The following is a 19,155-nucleotide window of genomic DNA, read 5'->3' on the forward strand; positions in this document are numbered from 1 at the left end:
CTGATTGGTGGAATATCGCCTAGCTTCCTCATTGGTTAAAACCTGAGGAAAGATCTGGAAAGGCTGGGGCTTCGTACCAAGGAAGACGTTAATTGGATAGATTGGCCCAGAACGCTATGCGTTGATTGGTTGTCGGTTTGTAAGTGCTGATTGGATAGAATGTGACGACCTGCCTGATAAAGCTGACTTGTTGCTATGACACTCCTGATCTATTAGCTGATGGAAGAAACACGTATACAACAACCTTTGGAAGACCAAGCAGAACCAGGACGTCTGACACTGATGTAACCCGGAGTAATGTGTGCCTGTCTCGTTGTTGCAATTTTGATCAAGCATGGGTGCATTTCCTGGACTGCTCGCTAGGTGGCGCGGTATCATAAGTCTTACTTGTGCGATGTCCCTCGCCGCTTGCCGTAGTAAGGCAGTGTAATCGTTACTGCTGCTGTACTACAAATCCCAGCGTGCTCCAGAAGTTGTAGAGAGGGAGTGGGGATGTTGGTGAGGGGGTTACTGCTGCCCCATGCATGGAGGAACCTGAGAGCTGCTGTTCCTACTCTCTTCTCAGGCAAGTCTCCATAACCTTCAGGCTGACCCTGGGCACACCGCTGTATTTTATGTCTACATGTTTTATTCAAAATTTCCGCCTATCACGAAATGAATGAATGAAGCATAAGCGGTGATCGCGTGCTTGATGTGACTGAGTCATGTGACCCGGAGGTCCCTATAGATCTGTATGTCATGTGACGCTGTCCGCGTATACGCGTGTTCTCATATTGATGTATTTTCTGACAGGCTTCCGGTACGTCTCTATCCAGGCCTATAACGCCCCAGAGGAGGCTCCACGGGGAGATCCGGACCTCATTGCCCAGATTACTGCGCCACGTGCCCTGTACCCGCATCATATTCCCACCAACACGCTGCAGAAGTTGCTGCTGTCCGCCGGCTCAGCGTTTATGTCCTTATATGACCCCTACAGACATGGTACGATCCTGCCTGATCACATGAACAGTCATCACGACGGCTCCTGTACGTCCGCCGGTGCAATCCATTATTATTTACTGCTGCAATACAGTGGTCTCCATCTGTTAAACTGCAACTCCCAACATGTTGTGGTCAGGACATACTAGGAGGAGCAGCTGCTCCGATGCATCTAAAACAAAGATGAAGCAACTTTACATATAGTTTTTCTTAAATATCTGCTACGGTTTTGCCTACAGCTCCTATGCAGAGCTATGTGTCTCCATGGTTACAGACTACAAACAAACCCTGTGTAGTCTGATCCTGGAGTCATACTAAGTTTAATCTGACTTCCAAAATTAGCAAGAAGGGGTCGGATAGAGTATGACGGCAGGATCAGACTACACAGGGTTTGTTGTAGTCTGTTACCATGGAGACACATAGATCTGCATAGTAGCTGTATACACAACCGTAGGGGCATATTGAAGAGGTTTTTTTTTTTTTGTTAGATGCATTGGAGAAATAAAAACAATAGTTTCTAAAAGTGTTCATACCCTTTAAAGGGTTTATAGACCATCCATTGAGTGCATTCACTTTGGATTTTTGGGGTTCCCACTATAGAGGTCAATGACCTTATAAATGGGACCACAAATGTTCTCCGCCAGGATAATTCCCACTTGTCTTAAAAGTATCAGTATCAAAGTTTCCAATTCAGTTTTGCTTTTAGATTTCAAGTGGGAGAATTGTAAGAAGATTTCTAATCTCCAGATATGATTGCCGTTCTGGGGGAAACCACCGGTACCCTGGCCCTGCGGAGCCTGCGTGAGAAAATGAGCCAAGACCCAGAGGGGGCGCAGATCCTACAGTGAGTTATTTCAGCCAAACGTGCAGATTACTTCCATTTTTTTTTTCTCTCCGCTTATACTCCAGTCACATCCAGAGCTGCGTTCACAATTCTCCATGGCATACTATGTTGTGGTGCGTTCTGGAAGATGAAGTGCTAGCACCAGAAAGTCTACAATAGTGTTACATGGAAAAGGCTACATGCCCCATTAAGCCGTGCAGCAGAGCGTTACCGGCGTGTCTGCCAGCCTAAGTCTTCGGCAGCAGAATTTCGATGTATAAAATGGCATATTGGGGATTGTTTGTCACCTTTTTCCTCTCCAGTGAGCGCCCCCGTATCTGCATGTCTAATCTGGACATTGAGAGGTTTAGAGAGTTGCCTGACGGGACGTTCGGCAGAGAATACATCAGATTCTTGGATGTCAATGTAAGCGTACTGTCACTTTTACAACCGTTTACAGGTGTGATATGGGATATTCCAACTCTTACTGATCGGGGGGGGGGGGGGGGTCTCACTGCTGGGACCTCCACCGATCCCCCAGAATGATGAAGCCGCAGTGCTCGTTGAGCGTTGCTGCTCCTTTACGGATTTCCTGCGCACACCGCCACCTGCCATACAAGGAACCACGATTCAAGTCAATGGGGCTTGTGGCAATTCCCTGCACAGTGGGTGCCTAGTTCTCCTGATTGGCGGGGGTCCCAGGTGTTAGACCCCTGCCGATTTAATAATGTTATAGCATATGCCATAACCATATTAGATGGGAAGACCCCTTCAACTACTGATCATGTTGAGTGTCTTTGCACATTCGTGTGTTCTACTCCAGTCACATCCAAAGCACTTGCAACCTAATAGATGTTTTTTCTTCTTGTTCCCTCTAATGAATATTGTGTGTTCGCCGCAGCACGTTACGCCTGACACCCGCATGCCGGTGAAGTTTGTTGATGATCAGGAGCTGGCGTATGTGGCGCAGCGATATCGAGAAGTCCATGACCTCATGCACACCTTGCTGGGAATGCCAACTACCATGCTGGGTGAGGGCACGGACTTGCGGTCCATAGGAGGCAGGTGAAGCATTGACCGCCATTCATCCAGGTTTTTCTTTCTCCTTTCAGGGGAGGTTGTAGTAAAGTGGTTTGAAGCTGTGCAGACCGGGCTGCCCATGTGCATGCTGGGAGCGGTGTTTGGCCCCCTCCGCCTCAGTGCCAGGTAGGAGCAGACAGTATGGCGGAGGGGTCGTCATATCGATGAAGATTCTGCCGTCGTCTTAATGCCGCAGTTAAAGGGGGACTCCGCTTTAAAAAAAAAAAACTTGTGACATGTCTGGATCCGAGACCCCCACCGACTGTTAAAACGAGTGCTCGGGTGAGCGCTGTGCTGCTTCGTTTCTGATTGGCTATCCTTGGAGCGGTGCACAAGCTTAAAGGGGCTGTACAGTCCCTAAAAATTGATTGCCATGAATAGCTGATGGGTCGGGGTATGACTCCCGGGACCCCCACCGATCAGCTGTTTTGAAGGGGGTGCAGCGCTACATCCGTGTCGGCGATTCACTGAGTGAATACAAATGAAGGGGAAGCCGCTCTCGTACGAGCGCTGCAAAACAGCTGATCGGCGGGGGTCCCAGGAGTCGGACCCCAACCTATCAGCTATTCATGGCCTACCCTGATGTTAGGCCATTTTTTTTTTATTTTTTTTTTTAGGGACTGGACAACCCCTTTAATAGAAAGTGTACACCGCTCCGAGGATAGCCGATCAGAAACCAAGCGGCACGTTGCTGACCGAGCTCTTCTGCCGCTTTGTTTTAGTGACTGGTGGGGGTCTCGTTGCTCGGACCCCCACTGAACAAAACTTCTGACATGTGACTGATATATCAAAAGTTCTATAAAAGTTTAGTTACCCTCTAATCCCCATATTCTTACAATAGTTTGTACTGTAGATTCATTGCATGTACTGACTTATCTGCTATTGTAAATGGCACCGACCTCATCCACAACGCCGTACAAAACCAATATTCACTCAAAGGTCCTTGTCCCTATAGGGATGACCTTCACATAGCTTTACTCTAGAAATAGCGTAGGGCCCCTTTAAGTGACAGTTTAAAGGGGTTTCCAGTCTTATGTACATGAAGCGTAATCATCGTCTAAAGAATTTTAATTCCTAATCCTTCTCAAAACCTCGGCTTGCTGTCAGTGAGTGGAAATATTCTTGTTTATGTCCAGAGTCTGCAAACCTGTCCTAATATTTCTCACAGCTGAGGGTTTGTTACAATTGTATCCAGTCCAGACAAGCCTATGTGAGCTAAACACCTCAGCAGCACAAATCTTTCTCCTCCCCCAGGTTTGTTGCAATGTATCAGTGCAGGTAAAAGTTTAGTCTGGAGTCCAGGCGGTTTCTCACAGAGGATGGTCTAGACGGGATACAATTGTAACAAACGCTCAGCTGTGAAAAGTATTCAGTCTGATCAGGGTTTCAGCCTCAATGTGAAACAAAGTACAGTAGAACCCTGTTATAATAGTTACGAGTGCCGGATTATTAAACTTTCTGGATTACGGGATGATTGCGCTTTATTCACGACCTTGTAAACCGCGATGACTAGCCGATGCAGAGACGTTGTAGACCGCTCAGTGATCTCTGCCGCTATTCAATGATTTTTTGCACTGCAGCAGTGGTGGTTTTTGTTTTTTCTTGTCAGGAGGAATAAGAAAGTGATTGAGCTGGTTCCTTGGGCCGTGCGGAGCGGGAGCAACGCCCGCTGCGTCCTTAATATTTACTACGAGAAGCGATGGGAGCAGACGGTGGTGTCATTGAGAGAGGAGATCGGGATCCTGCCCTCCCCCACGATCAAGGTGTAAACCTCTCCCGTGTTATAATGGGACACCCCTGATCCGGGGCACCGCTCCTGCATGACTGCAATGCAGTCTGGGTAATGTAGGAATATCACTCCAGGCTGTGATTAACAGGTTTATCTCCAGCGATTAAATTCTGACGAAGAGAAGTTGATTGTCCGGAAAATGTCGTCGTAAATCGTATTTTGTATTTAATTTGGAGGAAATTCTGTAATTAAGGAAATAAATATTTTTCGGTATTAAAGTTCTTTGGGTGATTGTTGTCTTTGTAGTTCTCTTTGTCTTCTGGGGTGTTATTCATAGTGACGCTCGTGTCTCCTACACTGGGAACGGCCGTTTAGTTTGGATTAAGGATCTGCCACTACTTTACTTCAACGCCCCGTCTCCTGACTAATCTAATAGGCGCTCTGATGCTGAAAACTACTGAGTTATTTTTTTCTAAATATGCTAATGTGGCTCTAATAGCCAAATAGGAGGTGTAATGGTTTCTGTATGCCGCTGTCCAATCAGCATCCAGCTTCTCCCCCTTCCCGGCCCAACAACACAGCGTGATCATATAGTATACGGCTTCCATTCCCGACTGTTTTCAACTGGTGATATCTCTGGTTGTGTCACAGCTAGAACTGCGATCCATATGAAAGATTAGAATCTCCTCTTTCATATGCCACCAGAGCCGCTGTTCTAGGTGGTCCACAGCCGGAGATATGGCTATTTGAAGTGATCCCCCTTCCCTCCAGCCTCAGTCTCTCACACTGTGTGAAGCAGCTTCATGCTGATAGGACAGCGGCAGAGGCTGGGAGGTAGCGCCACCTCAGGAGAACCGCTGCTGTTACCTCCCACTTGTCTAGTATTGCCTCATTTACATATTTAGAAATAAGCTCATAACTTTAAAAAAAATAAAACATTTTGGCACCCAATTTTCATTATCGGTGTGACGGCGCCTATTAGGGCATTACTAAACTAGTGACAGATCCCCTTTAACCGCATGCTAATAACGAAGCGCTCATTATTATGGGATTGTTCCTGTACATCAGTAGTGCCCTCTAGTGGCAGCTCGCATACATGACACCTGTCAATCTTCAGCAGGAGGGAGTGCACAATTGTGGAATCCTCCGCTAAACATCCTGCCCTGTAATCCGTTCTCGGCTTGAACTCTCTATTCTGCCAGGCTTAGTGGCTGCCATCTGCTCTGATCAGTGATACATTATTATTTACTACAATGGGGACGTTATAAGATGGTAATGGTTGAACACTATCCATATGATACGTCGCTCCCATTATGCTACGTAAGTAGTCAAGTTTGCCACTCAGGAGCCTAGGAAAGAGGAGTCACAGCCTTGAGGGGTTAAATTGCTCGCTCAGATTTTAAATCTTCCTGTTGGAGCCCCCCTTGAGTCCCTCCTGCGCACACGGGCAGGGCTATTGCAGCCGTTACCGCGCTCCTGAGTCGCCTTTTCTCCTGTAATAACAGGTTGCAGCAGCTCGTGGCACCAAACATGACACCGGCTGAATACACGGCTCCTTTCCATTGATGTGATAAGTGTTGGGTTGGGTTACAGTGACGTACTATGAAATTATAGGTGAGTGGGCGAGGCTGGTTCTAGCCCGCGGAGCTTACAGTCAGTGGTGCGGCCGGACTCTCCGGGGGATGCTGATGGGGGCAGGTGGAAGTCTGAACGTCACCCCGGACTCTCCAATTAGGACATAAACCTCCTTCTGAAGAATTCCAGATAAAGATCCTTTGCGCCTGGAAAGAAAAAACGAAAATTTTCTGATTTATGCGCTTTAAACGTATTTTTCGAACGCCTGCAATATATGAACGAAATCACCAGGAAACCACAGACCTCGTCCCCGGCAGAGTGTTGTAGCGAACGGCTGCGGCCCCCTGACTATACGCCCCTCATCGGAGGACGCAATGTTTCGGAGGCCCCGCCCCATTTCTCCTGAGAATTGATATTCAAGAATTTTTGTAAGACTGTCCTGTCTTGTAAAGGGGGTTGTACCGGAATCGACAATTATTACCTTTCCACAGGATAGGTGATCGTTTTCTAAGCGCTGGGACCCTCACCGATCGCAAGGACAGGGGTCCTGATCTCCCGTTCCTCCTCATGACACCCCCTGCAGTGAGGAGGAGCTTGACGGAGCGGCAGTTGAGTATGCGCCTGCCGCTCTATCTAATGTCTGTGGGACTGACAGAAACAGCTGAGCACTGTACTCGGCTGTTTCCGTCATCACATTAGGCCCTGTGTCAAAAACTGCGCCAAAAAACTGTGTGAACAGGGCCTTAGACTTTGAATGGAGCAGCAGCGCGCGTGCTCAACCGCCACTCCATTCAATGTCCGCACTGTGGTTGAGCAGTGAGCAGGACCCCTGTTCTTGTTAATCGGTAGGACCCCCAGCAATCAGATGATTATCATCTATCCTATGGATAGGTGATCGTTCTTGATTCTGGGAATACCCCATTAAAGGGTCCCTGCACCTTATTCTATAATTAATATGGCCGGATCGACTCCTAGACTGGGCACGGGCCTCTCCGGGGTAATGGCAAAATTGTGGTGAGGGGAGTGACCAAATGTGTGCGGGGCGGTTGTCACTGGCTTTCCCGGAGGTGAGGAGCGGTGTCTGAGGAGATTGGCAGGAAGGATTTCTCAGGGGTCTTGTTTCTCCTACCTCTGCCCTCGAAGTGATTCTACTGACTTTGCTTCTGTGCTTTTTAGGCCCTGGAGAGTTGACAGTTCAGTACGGAGGTGGGACCAAGAATGACGTCTGCCATCAAGGTGACCTGTAGAGAAGGATATATGTAATAGTTAGGATGCCCGTTTAGGCCCCATGCACACGACTGTATTTTTTCCCTCCCGTAAATACGGGTCCTTTGTCACGCGTTTGTAACCCGTATTCCACCCGTATTTATGGACCCGTAAGAAAAGGGGGGCTGGAAATGACATCACAATCCTGTCCAAACCCCTTAAAAGGGTCACATGATCGCTCAGACGCCATTTTCTCTGCTTCGCTTCAAAAATTGAAATCCCCTGACGTCGCCTAGCAACGCTCCCCGGAATTACGGGTGCACACACGTAGCCACCCGTAATTATGGGAGCCCCATAGTTCCGTGTGCCAGGAGCAAGCGAGCGCCGATTGACAAACTGTCTCGTTGATCGGCGCTCGTTGCATCGGCCGGTTTAATACGGCCTTTAGTGTCTTGTTTAGCGGTTTCCAAGACTGTAGGATCAGCGGTCTCCAACCTGTGGTTGTTCCAGAACCACAATATGTCCCCTTCTGATTTCTGTCAGGTACAGGGCAGATCACGGAGACCTTCTGCGGCTCCAAATCACCAATTCTGTGTGCGTATATGTAAGAACATTGATGTATTTGGTGATTTGGATTCACATAAGGTCTCCGTCACCACACTGCCCCTGACAGAAGGCGACATGATGTCATCAGAACCTTTCAGTAGTGCAGCCTCAGGGTTTGGGCCTGTAACTTCAAGCAATCAGATCCTGGCATAGAAGTAAGATAAATACGGTAAGTCTCAAGTTGAATTTTCCCATCGCCGTGAAGGGAGTTCGTACTTCAGAACGAGAACAAACGTGGCGTCATGTCTCACCGGGACCGCGGGATAGGAGGCCGTCTCTGCGTGTCAGGCTCTTGGACACGGTAGACAGGTTGGACAGGGCTTCTTCAGTCGGAGTCAAGGGACACGCGCTAGAAAACGTGCACATTTTTTTCTCTCCATTCGCTAAAGCTTCGGTGAAGTCCCAAGCGTTGACCTTCAGGCTCCGGTGTCTGTACCGTAGGATGGGATCTGCCAAGAGCGACAATTCAATGAGAAATCAGCGTATTTGTTCCAATCCATTACCATTTGGTCAATCAGTCGTTACGATTTTTGGGCGGATTCTAGGTGCTTATATGGATACCGTATCCCACGGCGATCCTGGTGGCGAGCTCCCCTTGAACAACGGAGTAGATATTTGCGGACGTGCTCACCTCGGACCGGCTGTAACTTCTTGGGAGTTGATCCTTTGTCTTTATCCGACACCCTGGGACACTCCTGCGGAAGGCTGGGTATAAGGAAGACGTTTTGGGAAAGATTTAGTACCTGAATACCTTTGGATTCAACCATAGAAGCAATACTAACTGAAGAACTACAGATCCCAGTATGGCTGCATGCACATGACCGAGCCCACGATGGGCACGGCCGGCCACGGACAGACACTCGCATTTTTAGCGCCCGTAAAAAGCAAAAGAACGGCCATGTCCTATCTACTCTATACTTCTACGGCCCGGACACCTCCCCGCAAATATACGGGAAGGTGTCCGTGGTCAATAGAAGTGAATGGGTCCGTAATTGTGGACCGCAATTACGGACGATTTTTACGGTCGTGTGCATGGGGCCTAAGTTCGTCCTAAGGCCCCATGCACACGACCGTAAAAAAAACTCTGTAATTGCGGACCGCAATATGATCCGCAATAACCGACCCGCCCGGTTCTATTGGCCGCGGACACCTTTCCATAGCGATACGGAACGGTGTCCGTGCCAAAGATTATGGAGCATGTCCTACTTTTCGGATTTTATGGGCCATGCTCCCATCCTTTGTATGGGAGCATGGCACGAAAATGCGTCCGTCGTCGGCCAGCCGGGTTCGCAATCGCAGGCCGTGATTACGGGCACGGCCGTATGCATGAGGCCTAAGGGAGGGGTAAGAAGTCCACACAGGCAGCATCCAAGGCTCAGGTCACAGGCAGAGGATAAGGGGTTCGTCAACAAAAGTGGAACTACAACTCTCAGAATGTAAGCAGTCAGTGCCTGCTGGGAGTCCAATGGACCACAGGATGCAAAGTCGGGTCTAGCTTTTCCCATTTATGAGGTTACAAAGAGTAGTTTGGGCGTCCCATGTTATAGCGACTCCCTCCACCCCGCCTGAAATGTATCAGGATTACAACATGGCGACCCACCTTCTAATAATCCTAAATAGACTGTGAGCCCCCAAATTGTTGGGGCCTGATTGTGGCCTCTGCAACCCCAAGAGCGAAGTCACTGGTATTCTATACACGGTGGATATGTTATATTAAAGTGCCAAACTACCTTGGTTGTATGTGCCCATCCTGGTGTGCCCGCCTGATAGGTTCACTCTCCGTCTTGGTTCTGCTGGTCAGCAAATACTCCGGCTCCAGACTGCACAGCGAGGCGATCGGCGTCAGCCGTAAACCCAATGCGCTAGGTGTTTTTTTGGCGTCGGGTGATAAACAGGGCTGTGTGGACTGTGCGCAGGCGTCCGGGGTCTTCAATGGAATCTGCTTTGACGGCTGAAAAAAATAAATAAAAATTGCGTGAATGGCGATGACCCAAATTCAGCCGTGTTTAAAGGGGTTGTATAGGATTAGAAAAACATGGCTGCTTTTTACCTGAAACAGCGCTCCACCTAATGGGTCGCGTCTGGCATGGAGCTGAGCGCCATTGTATTGCATAAGGGTTGAGCTGCAATACCACACGCAACCTGGGGACAGATGTGGCGCTGTTTTTTGGAGAATTTTTTTTCTAATCCTGGACAACCCTATTAATTCCAAAATTTGTATGGAGCGCCTATCCTTGCGTGTAGTTGAGCTGCTTTTATGTACGTTAAATTGTAAACAAAACGTTCAAATAACTTTGCAAATACCTCGCTCGTACAAATTGACATACATATCAGGTTTTAGACTCCTGTCACATCCAAAGCTGCATTCACAGTTCTGCTAAAATAAAAAATAAAATAAAAATCAAACAGCTAAGCGAAGTTTTCGTGAAACGAGATGCTCTGTTGCAATGCATTCTGGGAGTTGCTACTAAAGAGCGCCTGGTGTAAGGACTACACCACCCAGGATACTAATTAACAGAACATGGAATCGGCAAGACTGCAGTAAAATGCGTGGCCACTGCAGAATTCTGAATGCAGCTTTGGATGTGACTGGAGTATAAGATACATAAATTAAAGTTGGTATTTGTCTGTACGTTGTGTTGGAAAGAACCGGATCAGAGGTTTTCCATGTGATACCTTTAGCGGGACCTCGGGATCCCCCCCTGGGGACAGCTCCGGCTTCTTTTCATAGGTGTTTTCAGTCTGTTCGAGGCGTCTCCTGCTTTCTTTTTTGGGGAGGTTTTTGCTCGTCTGGCCTGGGGTTTCATCGCTGGGTAAGGAGGGCTGGTCAAACCAAATAAAAAAAAATGAATGAGTGATAATGGAAGACATGGTCGCCCCTCTTTACAGCGGATTTCCCATTTTGCGGAGTCTGCGCCTTTACCTTGGTTGGCGATGATTGGCTGTCGCCGGATTCTGCCATCCAGGATAGGACGGAGTCTCTCCTAGATAGAGAGAGGAATAGATTATAGATCCCTGTAGTTGTTACATGGGCCGTCTCATTATTATTGTCACGTACCGTGTTCTGGTGGAGAGGACTTTGTTGTCTCTTTTTGACTTGTTCGTCTGTCGGCTCATGACTAGCCGCACGCTCTGGCTTTTAGTGAGGGAATTTCTCCTCGATGGCTCAGTCCGGGGCGGCCTCTCGCTTTGATCCGTTGCCTCCGTGGTAGGTGAACTGGCCGTGTGGCGATTGCCCCCGGTTTGGTTTCTATCAAATTGTCCAGATAGGAATAGGTTAACGTGAAGCTTCCCCTTTCACTGTCTCTATCGTCCGCAAATGTGAAATCCCGCCGTTTGATCTTCACTAAAGTTTGCCATTGTGTTTAGTCTATTTTTACTTTTGAATAGAGAATATTATTTGGTTGATACATGGAAACCATCTGCAAGTTGCTGTTGACAGATCTATTAGGGCTCGTCCACACATAACGGAATTGCGGATGGAAAATACGCATCAGAATAAAGTAGCGGAGATTTAACAAATCCCATCCACACGCTGCGTAAAATTTCCAACCAGGAATTGACCTGCGGTGCGTTTTTTTTCGTACCGCGCTTTTCAGAGGAGACGTCACCATTGCGAAAAACACAGCAAAATCCACAGCGGAAATCCTGGTAGTTTCTGCGCAATTGCTGCAGATATTTTCTGCAGCAATTCCGCAAAGTGTGGACCAGCCCTAAGGGTCAATGCACGCGATGCGTATTACGTGCGGTTTTGCCGCGTGTATTTGCGTGCGGCAAAACCGCAGCGTAATACAGTACCAGCAAAGTCAATGAGATTTCAGGAAATCTCGTGTCCACGCTGCGGTATTTTTCTGCACGTAAATTGACATGCGGCGCAGATTTTAAAATCCGCACCGCATGTCAATTTATCTTGCGTTTCCGCCTGCGAATTGTATATGCCTTGTGCTGAGGAAAATCGCATCCAAAATCCGCAGAATGAAAATGCGCCAAAAAATACGCGTCAAAACGTAAAAAGGCGGGAATTTCCTGCGTATTGCTGCGGTTTTGGTTCATATTTTCCGCAGCAAAATACGCAACGTGTGCATGTAGCCTCGTTCTTCTGATGTGTCTATAATAAACGCGTAAGGCTGAGTTCACACGGGGCGGATAATCTGCGTAAAATCACGCAGCGTATCCGCCCCGTGCACTGCAGGGTATTCCGGGCAAAAACCACGCCAAACTGTGGTGCAGTTTTTCGCCCGGAATGTCTGTTGCGGAAAACTGCAGCACTTGCCGGCCTCATAGCCGGTCGGCCTCCTGGGGCCGGTGATTGCCTGAAACGGCATCCCAGGAGGCCGGACCTCTGACGTCACCCAGGCCGGCCTCCTGGGATAGTGTTTCATCCCATGTGACTGCCGTTACAGCCTGTGATTGGCTGCAGTGGTCACATGGGATGAAGTGTCATCCCAGGGGGCCGCGCTGGAGGGAGGAACACAGACTTCTGGGTAAGTATGATTTTTTTTAAAAAAATTCTGAGTTGCGTTTTTTGCGGGCGGGATAGCTGCGGACCTGCCGCAAAAAAACGCAACCGCTATTTGTTTTGCGGGATTGAGTATTCGTATATTAATGAGCGTATTCGCCTGTTCGTGTCGTCAAATATTAATGTGTTTCTGAGCCACGTTCTCCTGTATCATTTACAACCACAATTAGTTACAGTGAGTTCTACCAATAGCGGATAGCCTGCTTGTTGACGGTTTCCAGTGGAAACTAACAAAGTGAATACAGATGATGGATTTACTGCAAATGGGTAAACCTAGCTGGACATTGAGTGCTGCAGTTTCTCCACAAACGTCCTGTAGTAACTATCAATCTGCATAAATGGCGGTATAAGAACGCAGGGATCATTTCCAGATCGCTGTTTAATCCTCACGTGTTTTATAGAGACTTAATCTTAAAGCGGATGCGAGAGGATTATATTCAATCAGATTACAGACGACCAAATTCTTACTGGAAACCGGAGTAGCGGTAAATAGTAATTGACATAAGAATACGGAGGGACAATAATGTGATGTCATCGAAAAAATGGGCCTCAAAAATGGTCATTGTTGGCTAAAGGCGACTAACTCCGGTTTTATATAAAAAGAAAAAAAAATGGAATTATTGTATGATAAAAACTTCTGCAACTTTCTAATATATTTAGTGTTTCATGATCTCTGCTTGCTGTCAATGAATGAAAACAGGGTTTACATGCAGAGGCTTGAAAATCTGTCCTGATCATATCCTGCTGACACAGGTGCAGGGTTCGTTGAAAAACAGCGCCCTGATACACAGTAAGGGCGGGTTCACACATGGCGGAATTGCACTTAAATTCCGCTGCGGACACTCCGCAGCGTTAATCCGCAGCGGAGCCGTTTCTACATTGACTTTCACTTTAATTTCGCAGTGTTCGTTTACACGATGCGTACAATTCCGCTGCGGAGCATAGGCTGCGGAGCGGAATTTGGTGTCCGCAGCATGCTCTGTCTGTTGCGGAGCAGTGGCGGACTCATGGCGGAATTTCTCCATTGACTTCAATGGAGATTCAAAGTTCCGCAATGAAGTCCGCAGCTGTCATGCACATGTCATGTGTGCTGCGGATGCGTCTTGCTTTTTTTACTTGACATTTCTTCATTCTGGCTGGACCTATGTATTTCTAGGTCTACAGCCAGACTGAGGAAGTCAATGGGGCTCCCGTAATGACGGGAGCGTTGCTAGGAGACGTCAGTAAATAGTCACTGTCCAGGGTGCTGAAAGAGTTAAGCGATCGGCAGTAACTGTTTCTGCACCCGGGACAGTGACTACCGATCTCAATATACATGTATCTGTAAAAAAACATATAAGTTCATACTTAACGAGAACTCCCTGTTTCTGTCTCCAGTCCGGCCTCCCAGGATGACGTTTCAGAGTAAGTGACGGCTGCAGCCAATCACAGGCCAAGCACAGGCTGCAGCGGTCACATGGACTGGCGCGTCATCCAGGGAGGTCGGGCTGGATGCCGAAGGAGGGACGCGTCATAAAGACAACGGGCGGTAAGTATGAATTTCTTTTACTTTCACTAGGGAAAGTGCTGTCCCTTCTCTCTATCCTGCACTGAATAGGGAGAAGGGAAGCACTTTTCCCGCAGTCCGCAGCAGCTAGTCCGCATCAATTTTCTGCACATTTTGTGCAGATCCGCAGCCGTAATCCGCAACCCGGATTAGGTGCGGCATTGATGCGGACAGTTGCGGAGGAATTCCGCCATGTGTGGTCATGCCCTAAGGGTATGTTCACACTCTTCGCAAAAAACGTCTGAAAATACGGAGCTGTTTTCAAGCGAAAACAGCTTCAAATATCAGACGTTTTTAAGCAAACTCGCGTTTTTTACGGCCGTTTTTGGAGCTTTTTTTTTCTATAGAGTCAATGAAAAACGGCTCAAGAAGTGACAAGCACTTCTTTTTTGCGGCCGTCCTTCTACCCAGCCGTTTTTCAAAATGTCCGCGTAAAAAAAACGCCCCGTCGTAACAGAACTCCATTTTTCCCATTGAATGGGCAGATGTTTGTAGGCGTTCTGCTTCCGATATTCAGGCCGTTTTGTCCGCTGTTTACGGCCCGAAAAACGGCCGAAAATTAGCCGTGTGAATCGCAGGCGGAAAATCTGCCTCAAAATTCCATTTGGAAGTTTTTCCTCTGCCTGCAGGTCGATTTTCGCGGCGTTATTCGGCCATTGAGCGCCGCGGGAATAAAACGCCGCGAAATACGCTTTCTCTGCCTCCCATTGATGTCAATGGGAGGTCAGAGGCGTAACCGTGCAAAGATACGGCATGTCCCTTCTTTCTCCCGCGAGCCGGTTTTAGCACTCGCGGGAGAAAACCACCTCCGCCTCCCATTGAAATCAATGGGAGGCATTTTCGGCCGGTATTTGGCGAGTTTTGCGGCGCGGTTTCCACGTCAAAAAATTTGGTGGGAACATACCCTAACAAGCTGTGCAGCCGTGTCGGATGGACGTAATCAGGATGTTTTTTTTCTTGTGGATGGATACGTACTTGTTAAGGTTGCTGTATTCGTCCCTGGCGGTGCGCTTGGTGACCGGGCGACTCTCGAAGCGGCCTTCGCTGGTGATGGCGCAGACAGTATAGGTATACTCAGTGCCGGGTGTAAGGCGACGGGCTGTGTAAGAACGCTCGGTCCCCAGATAGACAGAATTCCCATTCAAGCTCAGTTCGTAATTGAAGAACCTGCCGATCGGATCTTTGGGCACCTCCCAAGTGATGAACAATTCGCTTCGTCCAATGACGTAGACTGTGAGTCTGTCCGGAGCGTGGTCTCCTCTGTCCATTGTTCTGGTGACCACGGAGACTCTAGGACTGTGGCCCCTGGAGTTACAGGAACATACGCTGAAGGTGTAACTAGTGGAAGGGGATAGGCCGCCCACCATACAGTACAGGTCGGATGTGGTCTCCACGAGGGCGTCCTCTTTATACACCACATATTTAATACTTGTACTGGGGTCGGCCGGGGGGTTCCAGGATAACTTCACCTTTGTCGCTGTACGACCTGCCGCTTGGAAGTCTGTGGGGCAGCTGGGCAACGGCTCCTCCACCGTCACCAGGGTGATGGCGCTGGCTGGGCTACGGTCTCCTTCAGTCTCCATTACCACTTTAAGATGATGACGACCAGGCTTGCAGTGAGGTATAACATAGGAGAAGGAGTTTCCACGGTAAAGGAGATGGTCGCCATCGTACAGACTGCGGACAGAGAGATGAACGCGTGAACTATGGGTAGAACTTTATTGCTGCTTTGGCTGTGTGTAGAGGACAGGGAGGTTTGGAGCGAGTTGTGAGACTTTCTTTACTCTATAGGGGGGTGTAACCCCCAGTTTTTGCAATATTTTTCGGTTTAAATACACATAAAATATCGAGTCGCTTTGCAAAAGCTACTTATTTTGGGTTATATCACTTATTATACATTAGTCACATCCAGAGCTGCATTCAAAATTGTTCAATGCAGTCCATAGTGGCCGATCAGATGCCAAGAACTAAACGGTTAGTCTCATGACGGAATTGTTATTTTGGCTTGGAGTGCAAAAATGATCACAATCAGTACAAACACAAGGAAAGTACTGATTCTTGTTCTTCTCTAGTTACAGCCAAAGAGAATGAGACGATTCTGCTGTCTATCTAGACTGTCTTTGGTTTATTTGACTCCAAACGTGTTTCAAACATCTTAGCTCCATGATCAAAGCTCCCACAATGCACTGCACTATGATTAAACACGAAACCAGTGGAAATGTGAATGCAGCTTTGGATGCGACTGGAGTATATCGCATGTTATAAATCAAAGTCAGTACAAGATAAGAAAAGCAAGTTGCGAAGTTACTCAACATGTAGAATTAAACTGCAAAATCTTGTTCAAATGTGGAGTTTACCTTTAAGGAATTGCTGACCTGTAAGTGACCGTAAGGCCGCTGTGTGGTCTATGTTCCTTCCAGGCCACCATTGCGGAACCGGACTCCAGGATCTTTGCTGTGGGAGGAGCAGGTTGGGCGAGACGCTGGAGGTTCTGTAACGTGACCTCCACCTCTTGTAGCAGTTCATCTCCAGCTGTATGTGATGCTGCGATGTTCTGCTGGAGACACAACTACATAAGAATAATGTACAATTGCTGCGATATTCAGAAGCAAGCGCTTAAATGGCAATTCCCAATATACTGTATCTCTATCATTGGGATTTCTCCTTTAGTGACAGCATGGATGATGCAGGGAATACAAAGCTATGGCTTCCCTGCATTCTGTTGACAAATTTGCAGAGACATTTTGAGGTATTTGATTTCCCTGCCGCTGCTTGGCTCTGGGGCGCTGCCTGGCTCTGGGGCGCTGCCGTATAAGTGGACTCGGACAATGTTCGGAACTTTTATATAGTCTTGTACCTGAATTGTCCTTCGGTCGCTGTGCACTGTTGATGTCTCAGTGAAGTAACTGGCGTTGCGTTGTGACATTCTAACATGTTTTCATTCACAGGTACTGTGCCTTTAAGGTATGTTGTGATGTTTACAGGTGGGCACGGTGGGCACGGTGGGCTGGTATGTGGGCGCAGTAGAACGGTGCTGCATGGGCTCTGTGCAAGGATGAAGCCAGACTATACATGAGGTGTTGTGGTGCAGCTAGTGGGCAATGTGTGGACTGAGATAGGAGAGCGTAGAGAGTCTGTCAGGTGCGAGTGACGTCATGCACGGGACGGACATGGTGGCAAAGAAACGGAGGAGGTCTGTGAGGAGGATTGGGCCATGCCAGCTGGATAGGCAAAACCTGTGTCTCCTGAGGAGCTGTTTCGGACACTAACCGGACTGTGGTGTATGTTGGGTCTTTCTGGAAGAGTGCTCCGTTACTGGAAGAGGCACTGTGTAGATCCTAAGGACGGGTGAAAGCCTAGTCGCCCCTGCCGCATGTGTGACCAAGGACCAGAGACAGTAACCTCCAAGCTAAGTGCCCTACAGAGACGGTAACCACCAAGCCAAGTGCTCTACAGAGACGGTAACCGCCAAGCCAAGCCCCCTACAGAGACAGTAACCAACAAGCTAAGTGCCCTACAGAGACTCTGACCACCAACCAAGTGCCCTACATAGACTGTAACTGCCAAGCCAAGTGCCCTACAGAGACTGCAACTGCCAAGTGTCCTACAAAGACTGCAACTGCCAAGTGTCCTACAAAAATTTAAACCGCCAAGCTAAGTGACCTACAGAGATTTTAACTGCCAAGCTAAGTGCCCTATAGAGACTGTAACCACCAAATCCCATATAGAGACGGTAACCGCCAAGCCAAGTGCCCTACACAAACTGTAAATGCAAAGCCAAGTGTCCTACAGAGACTATAAATGCCAAGCCAAGTGTCCTGCAGAGACTGTAACCGCCAAGCCAAGAGTCCTACAGAGACTGTAACCACCAAACCATGTGTCCTACAGAAACTGTAACCACCAAACCATGTGTCCTACAGAAACTGTAACCACCAAACCATGTGCCCTACAGAGTTTTTAACTGCCAAGCTAAGTTCCCTATAGAGACGGTAACTGCCAAGCCAAGTGCCCTACAGAGACTGTGACTGCCAAGCCAAGTGCCCTACAGAGACTGTAACCACCATCCAAGTGTCCTACAGAGACTGCGACCACTAAGCCAAGTGTCCTACAGAGACTGTAACCACCCAATGTCATATAGAGACGGTAACCGCCAAGCCAAGTGCCCTACACAAACTGTAAATGCAAAGCCAAGTGTCCTACAGAGACTATAAATGCCAAGCCAAGTGTCCTGCAGAGACTGTAACCGCCAAGCCAAGAGTCCTACAGAGACTGTAACCACCAAACCATGTGTCCTACAGAGACTGTAACCACCAAACCATGTGTCCTACAGAAACTGTAACCACCAAACCATGTGCCCTACAGAGATTTTAACTGCCAAGCTAAGTTCCCTATAGAGACGGTAACTGCCAAGCCAAGTGCCCTACAGAGACTGTGACTGCCAAGCCAAGTGCCCTACAGAGACTGTAACCACCATCCAAGTGTCCTACAGAGACTGCGACCACTAAGCCAAGTGTCCTACAGAGACTGTAACCGCCAAGCCATGTGCCCTACAGAGACTGTAACCGCCAAGCCATGTGCCCTGCAGAGACTGTAACCGCCAAGACAAGTGTCCCAGCCTGAGTATGTCTTGTTTCATTGAACTATACTGTGTCTTCCTCGTTACAGCACCATCCTCGTGTGGGGTCCTGTGTCAGGGATTGCTACCGTTTCCTAATACCAACGTAAACATACGATTTAAAGTGGAAGCCCCATAATTCCCCATCTTGTCTTCTGCCCTAATGACTTAATAGGCATAATAGGCATAAGTTATGGTAAAAAAAAAAACGTTAAATAAATAAAATAAAAATATAATAATATATATATATATAATATAAAAACTGAGATATTTTGGGAAAAAACAAGAAGTGGAATGGATTAAAAATGCACTGCAAGCAACCAGTTTTATTGACCTGGTCACTAGAAATGTGCTGATATTATTGTCTTTTCTCTTGAAATAGCCATGACAATCTTCTCCATGGTAACAAGTCCACCATTAAACTCATCGCTGCCCTATCAAGAATTCTTGGTGACCGCACCGTTACCAGTAAAGTATT

At 47.9% G+C, this 19,155-nt stretch overlaps 2 protein-coding genes across 7 annotated transcripts in view; one reads left to right on the forward strand and one right to left on the reverse strand.

The window, feature by feature from the left end:
- Positions 1 to 114: 114 nt before the first annotated feature.
- On the forward strand, positions 115 to 4,906 carry COQ4 (coenzyme Q4). Of its 3 annotated transcripts, none has more exons than XM_075834745.1 (7): positions 121 to 565; positions 793 to 1,026; positions 1,726 to 1,822; positions 2,125 to 2,227; positions 2,703 to 2,832; positions 2,914 to 3,007; positions 4,491 to 4,906. In XM_075834745.1, exons 1-7 carry the CDS (start codon positions 493 to 495, stop codon positions 4,648 to 4,650), a joined length of 891 nt encoding a protein of 296 aa, XP_075690860.1. In that variant the 5' UTR covers positions 121 to 492; the 3' UTR covers positions 4,651 to 4,906. The 3 variants fall into 3 exon arrangements, with proteins under 3 accessions (XP_075690862.1, XP_075690860.1, XP_075690861.1); XM_075834746.1 differs by having other exon boundaries at positions 128 to 565; positions 793 to 981; XM_075834747.1 differs by lacking the exon at positions 2,914 to 3,007 and having other exon boundaries at positions 115 to 565; positions 2,703 to 2,866.
- Positions 3,932 to 19,155, reverse strand: part of LOC142659041 (uncharacterized) — a 36,167-nt gene continuing 20,943 nt past the window's right edge. For 3 of the 4 annotated variants that reach the window (XM_075834741.1, XM_075834742.1, XM_075834740.1), the window contains exons 9-18: positions 16,438 to 16,619; positions 15,038 to 15,739; positions 11,056 to 11,247; positions 10,921 to 10,981; positions 10,674 to 10,820; positions 9,728 to 9,948; positions 8,629 to 8,702; positions 8,249 to 8,446; positions 7,315 to 7,426; positions 3,932 to 6,391 (exon numbers count right to left, since the gene is read on the reverse strand). In XM_075834741.1, coding sequence (XP_075690856.1) covers positions 6,265 to 6,391; positions 7,315 to 7,426; positions 8,249 to 8,446; positions 8,629 to 8,702; positions 9,728 to 9,948; positions 10,674 to 10,820; positions 10,921 to 10,981; positions 11,056 to 11,247; positions 15,038 to 15,739; positions 16,438 to 16,619 — 2,016 coding nt within the window. In that variant the 3' untranslated portion in view covers positions 3,932 to 6,264. The remainder of the gene's footprint in view (positions 6,392 to 7,314; positions 7,427 to 8,248; positions 8,447 to 8,628; positions 8,703 to 9,727; positions 9,949 to 10,673; positions 10,821 to 10,920; positions 10,982 to 11,055; positions 11,248 to 15,037; positions 15,740 to 16,437; positions 16,620 to 19,155) is intronic. The other variant, XM_075834744.1, reaches the window with a different exon arrangement.

Source organism: Rhinoderma darwinii, chromosome 8 (genome assembly GCF_050947455.1).
Source record: "Rhinoderma darwinii isolate aRhiDar2 chromosome 8, aRhiDar2.hap1, whole genome shotgun sequence".
Taxonomy (NCBI): Eukaryota; Metazoa; Chordata; class Amphibia; order Anura; family Rhinodermatidae; genus Rhinoderma; species Rhinoderma darwinii.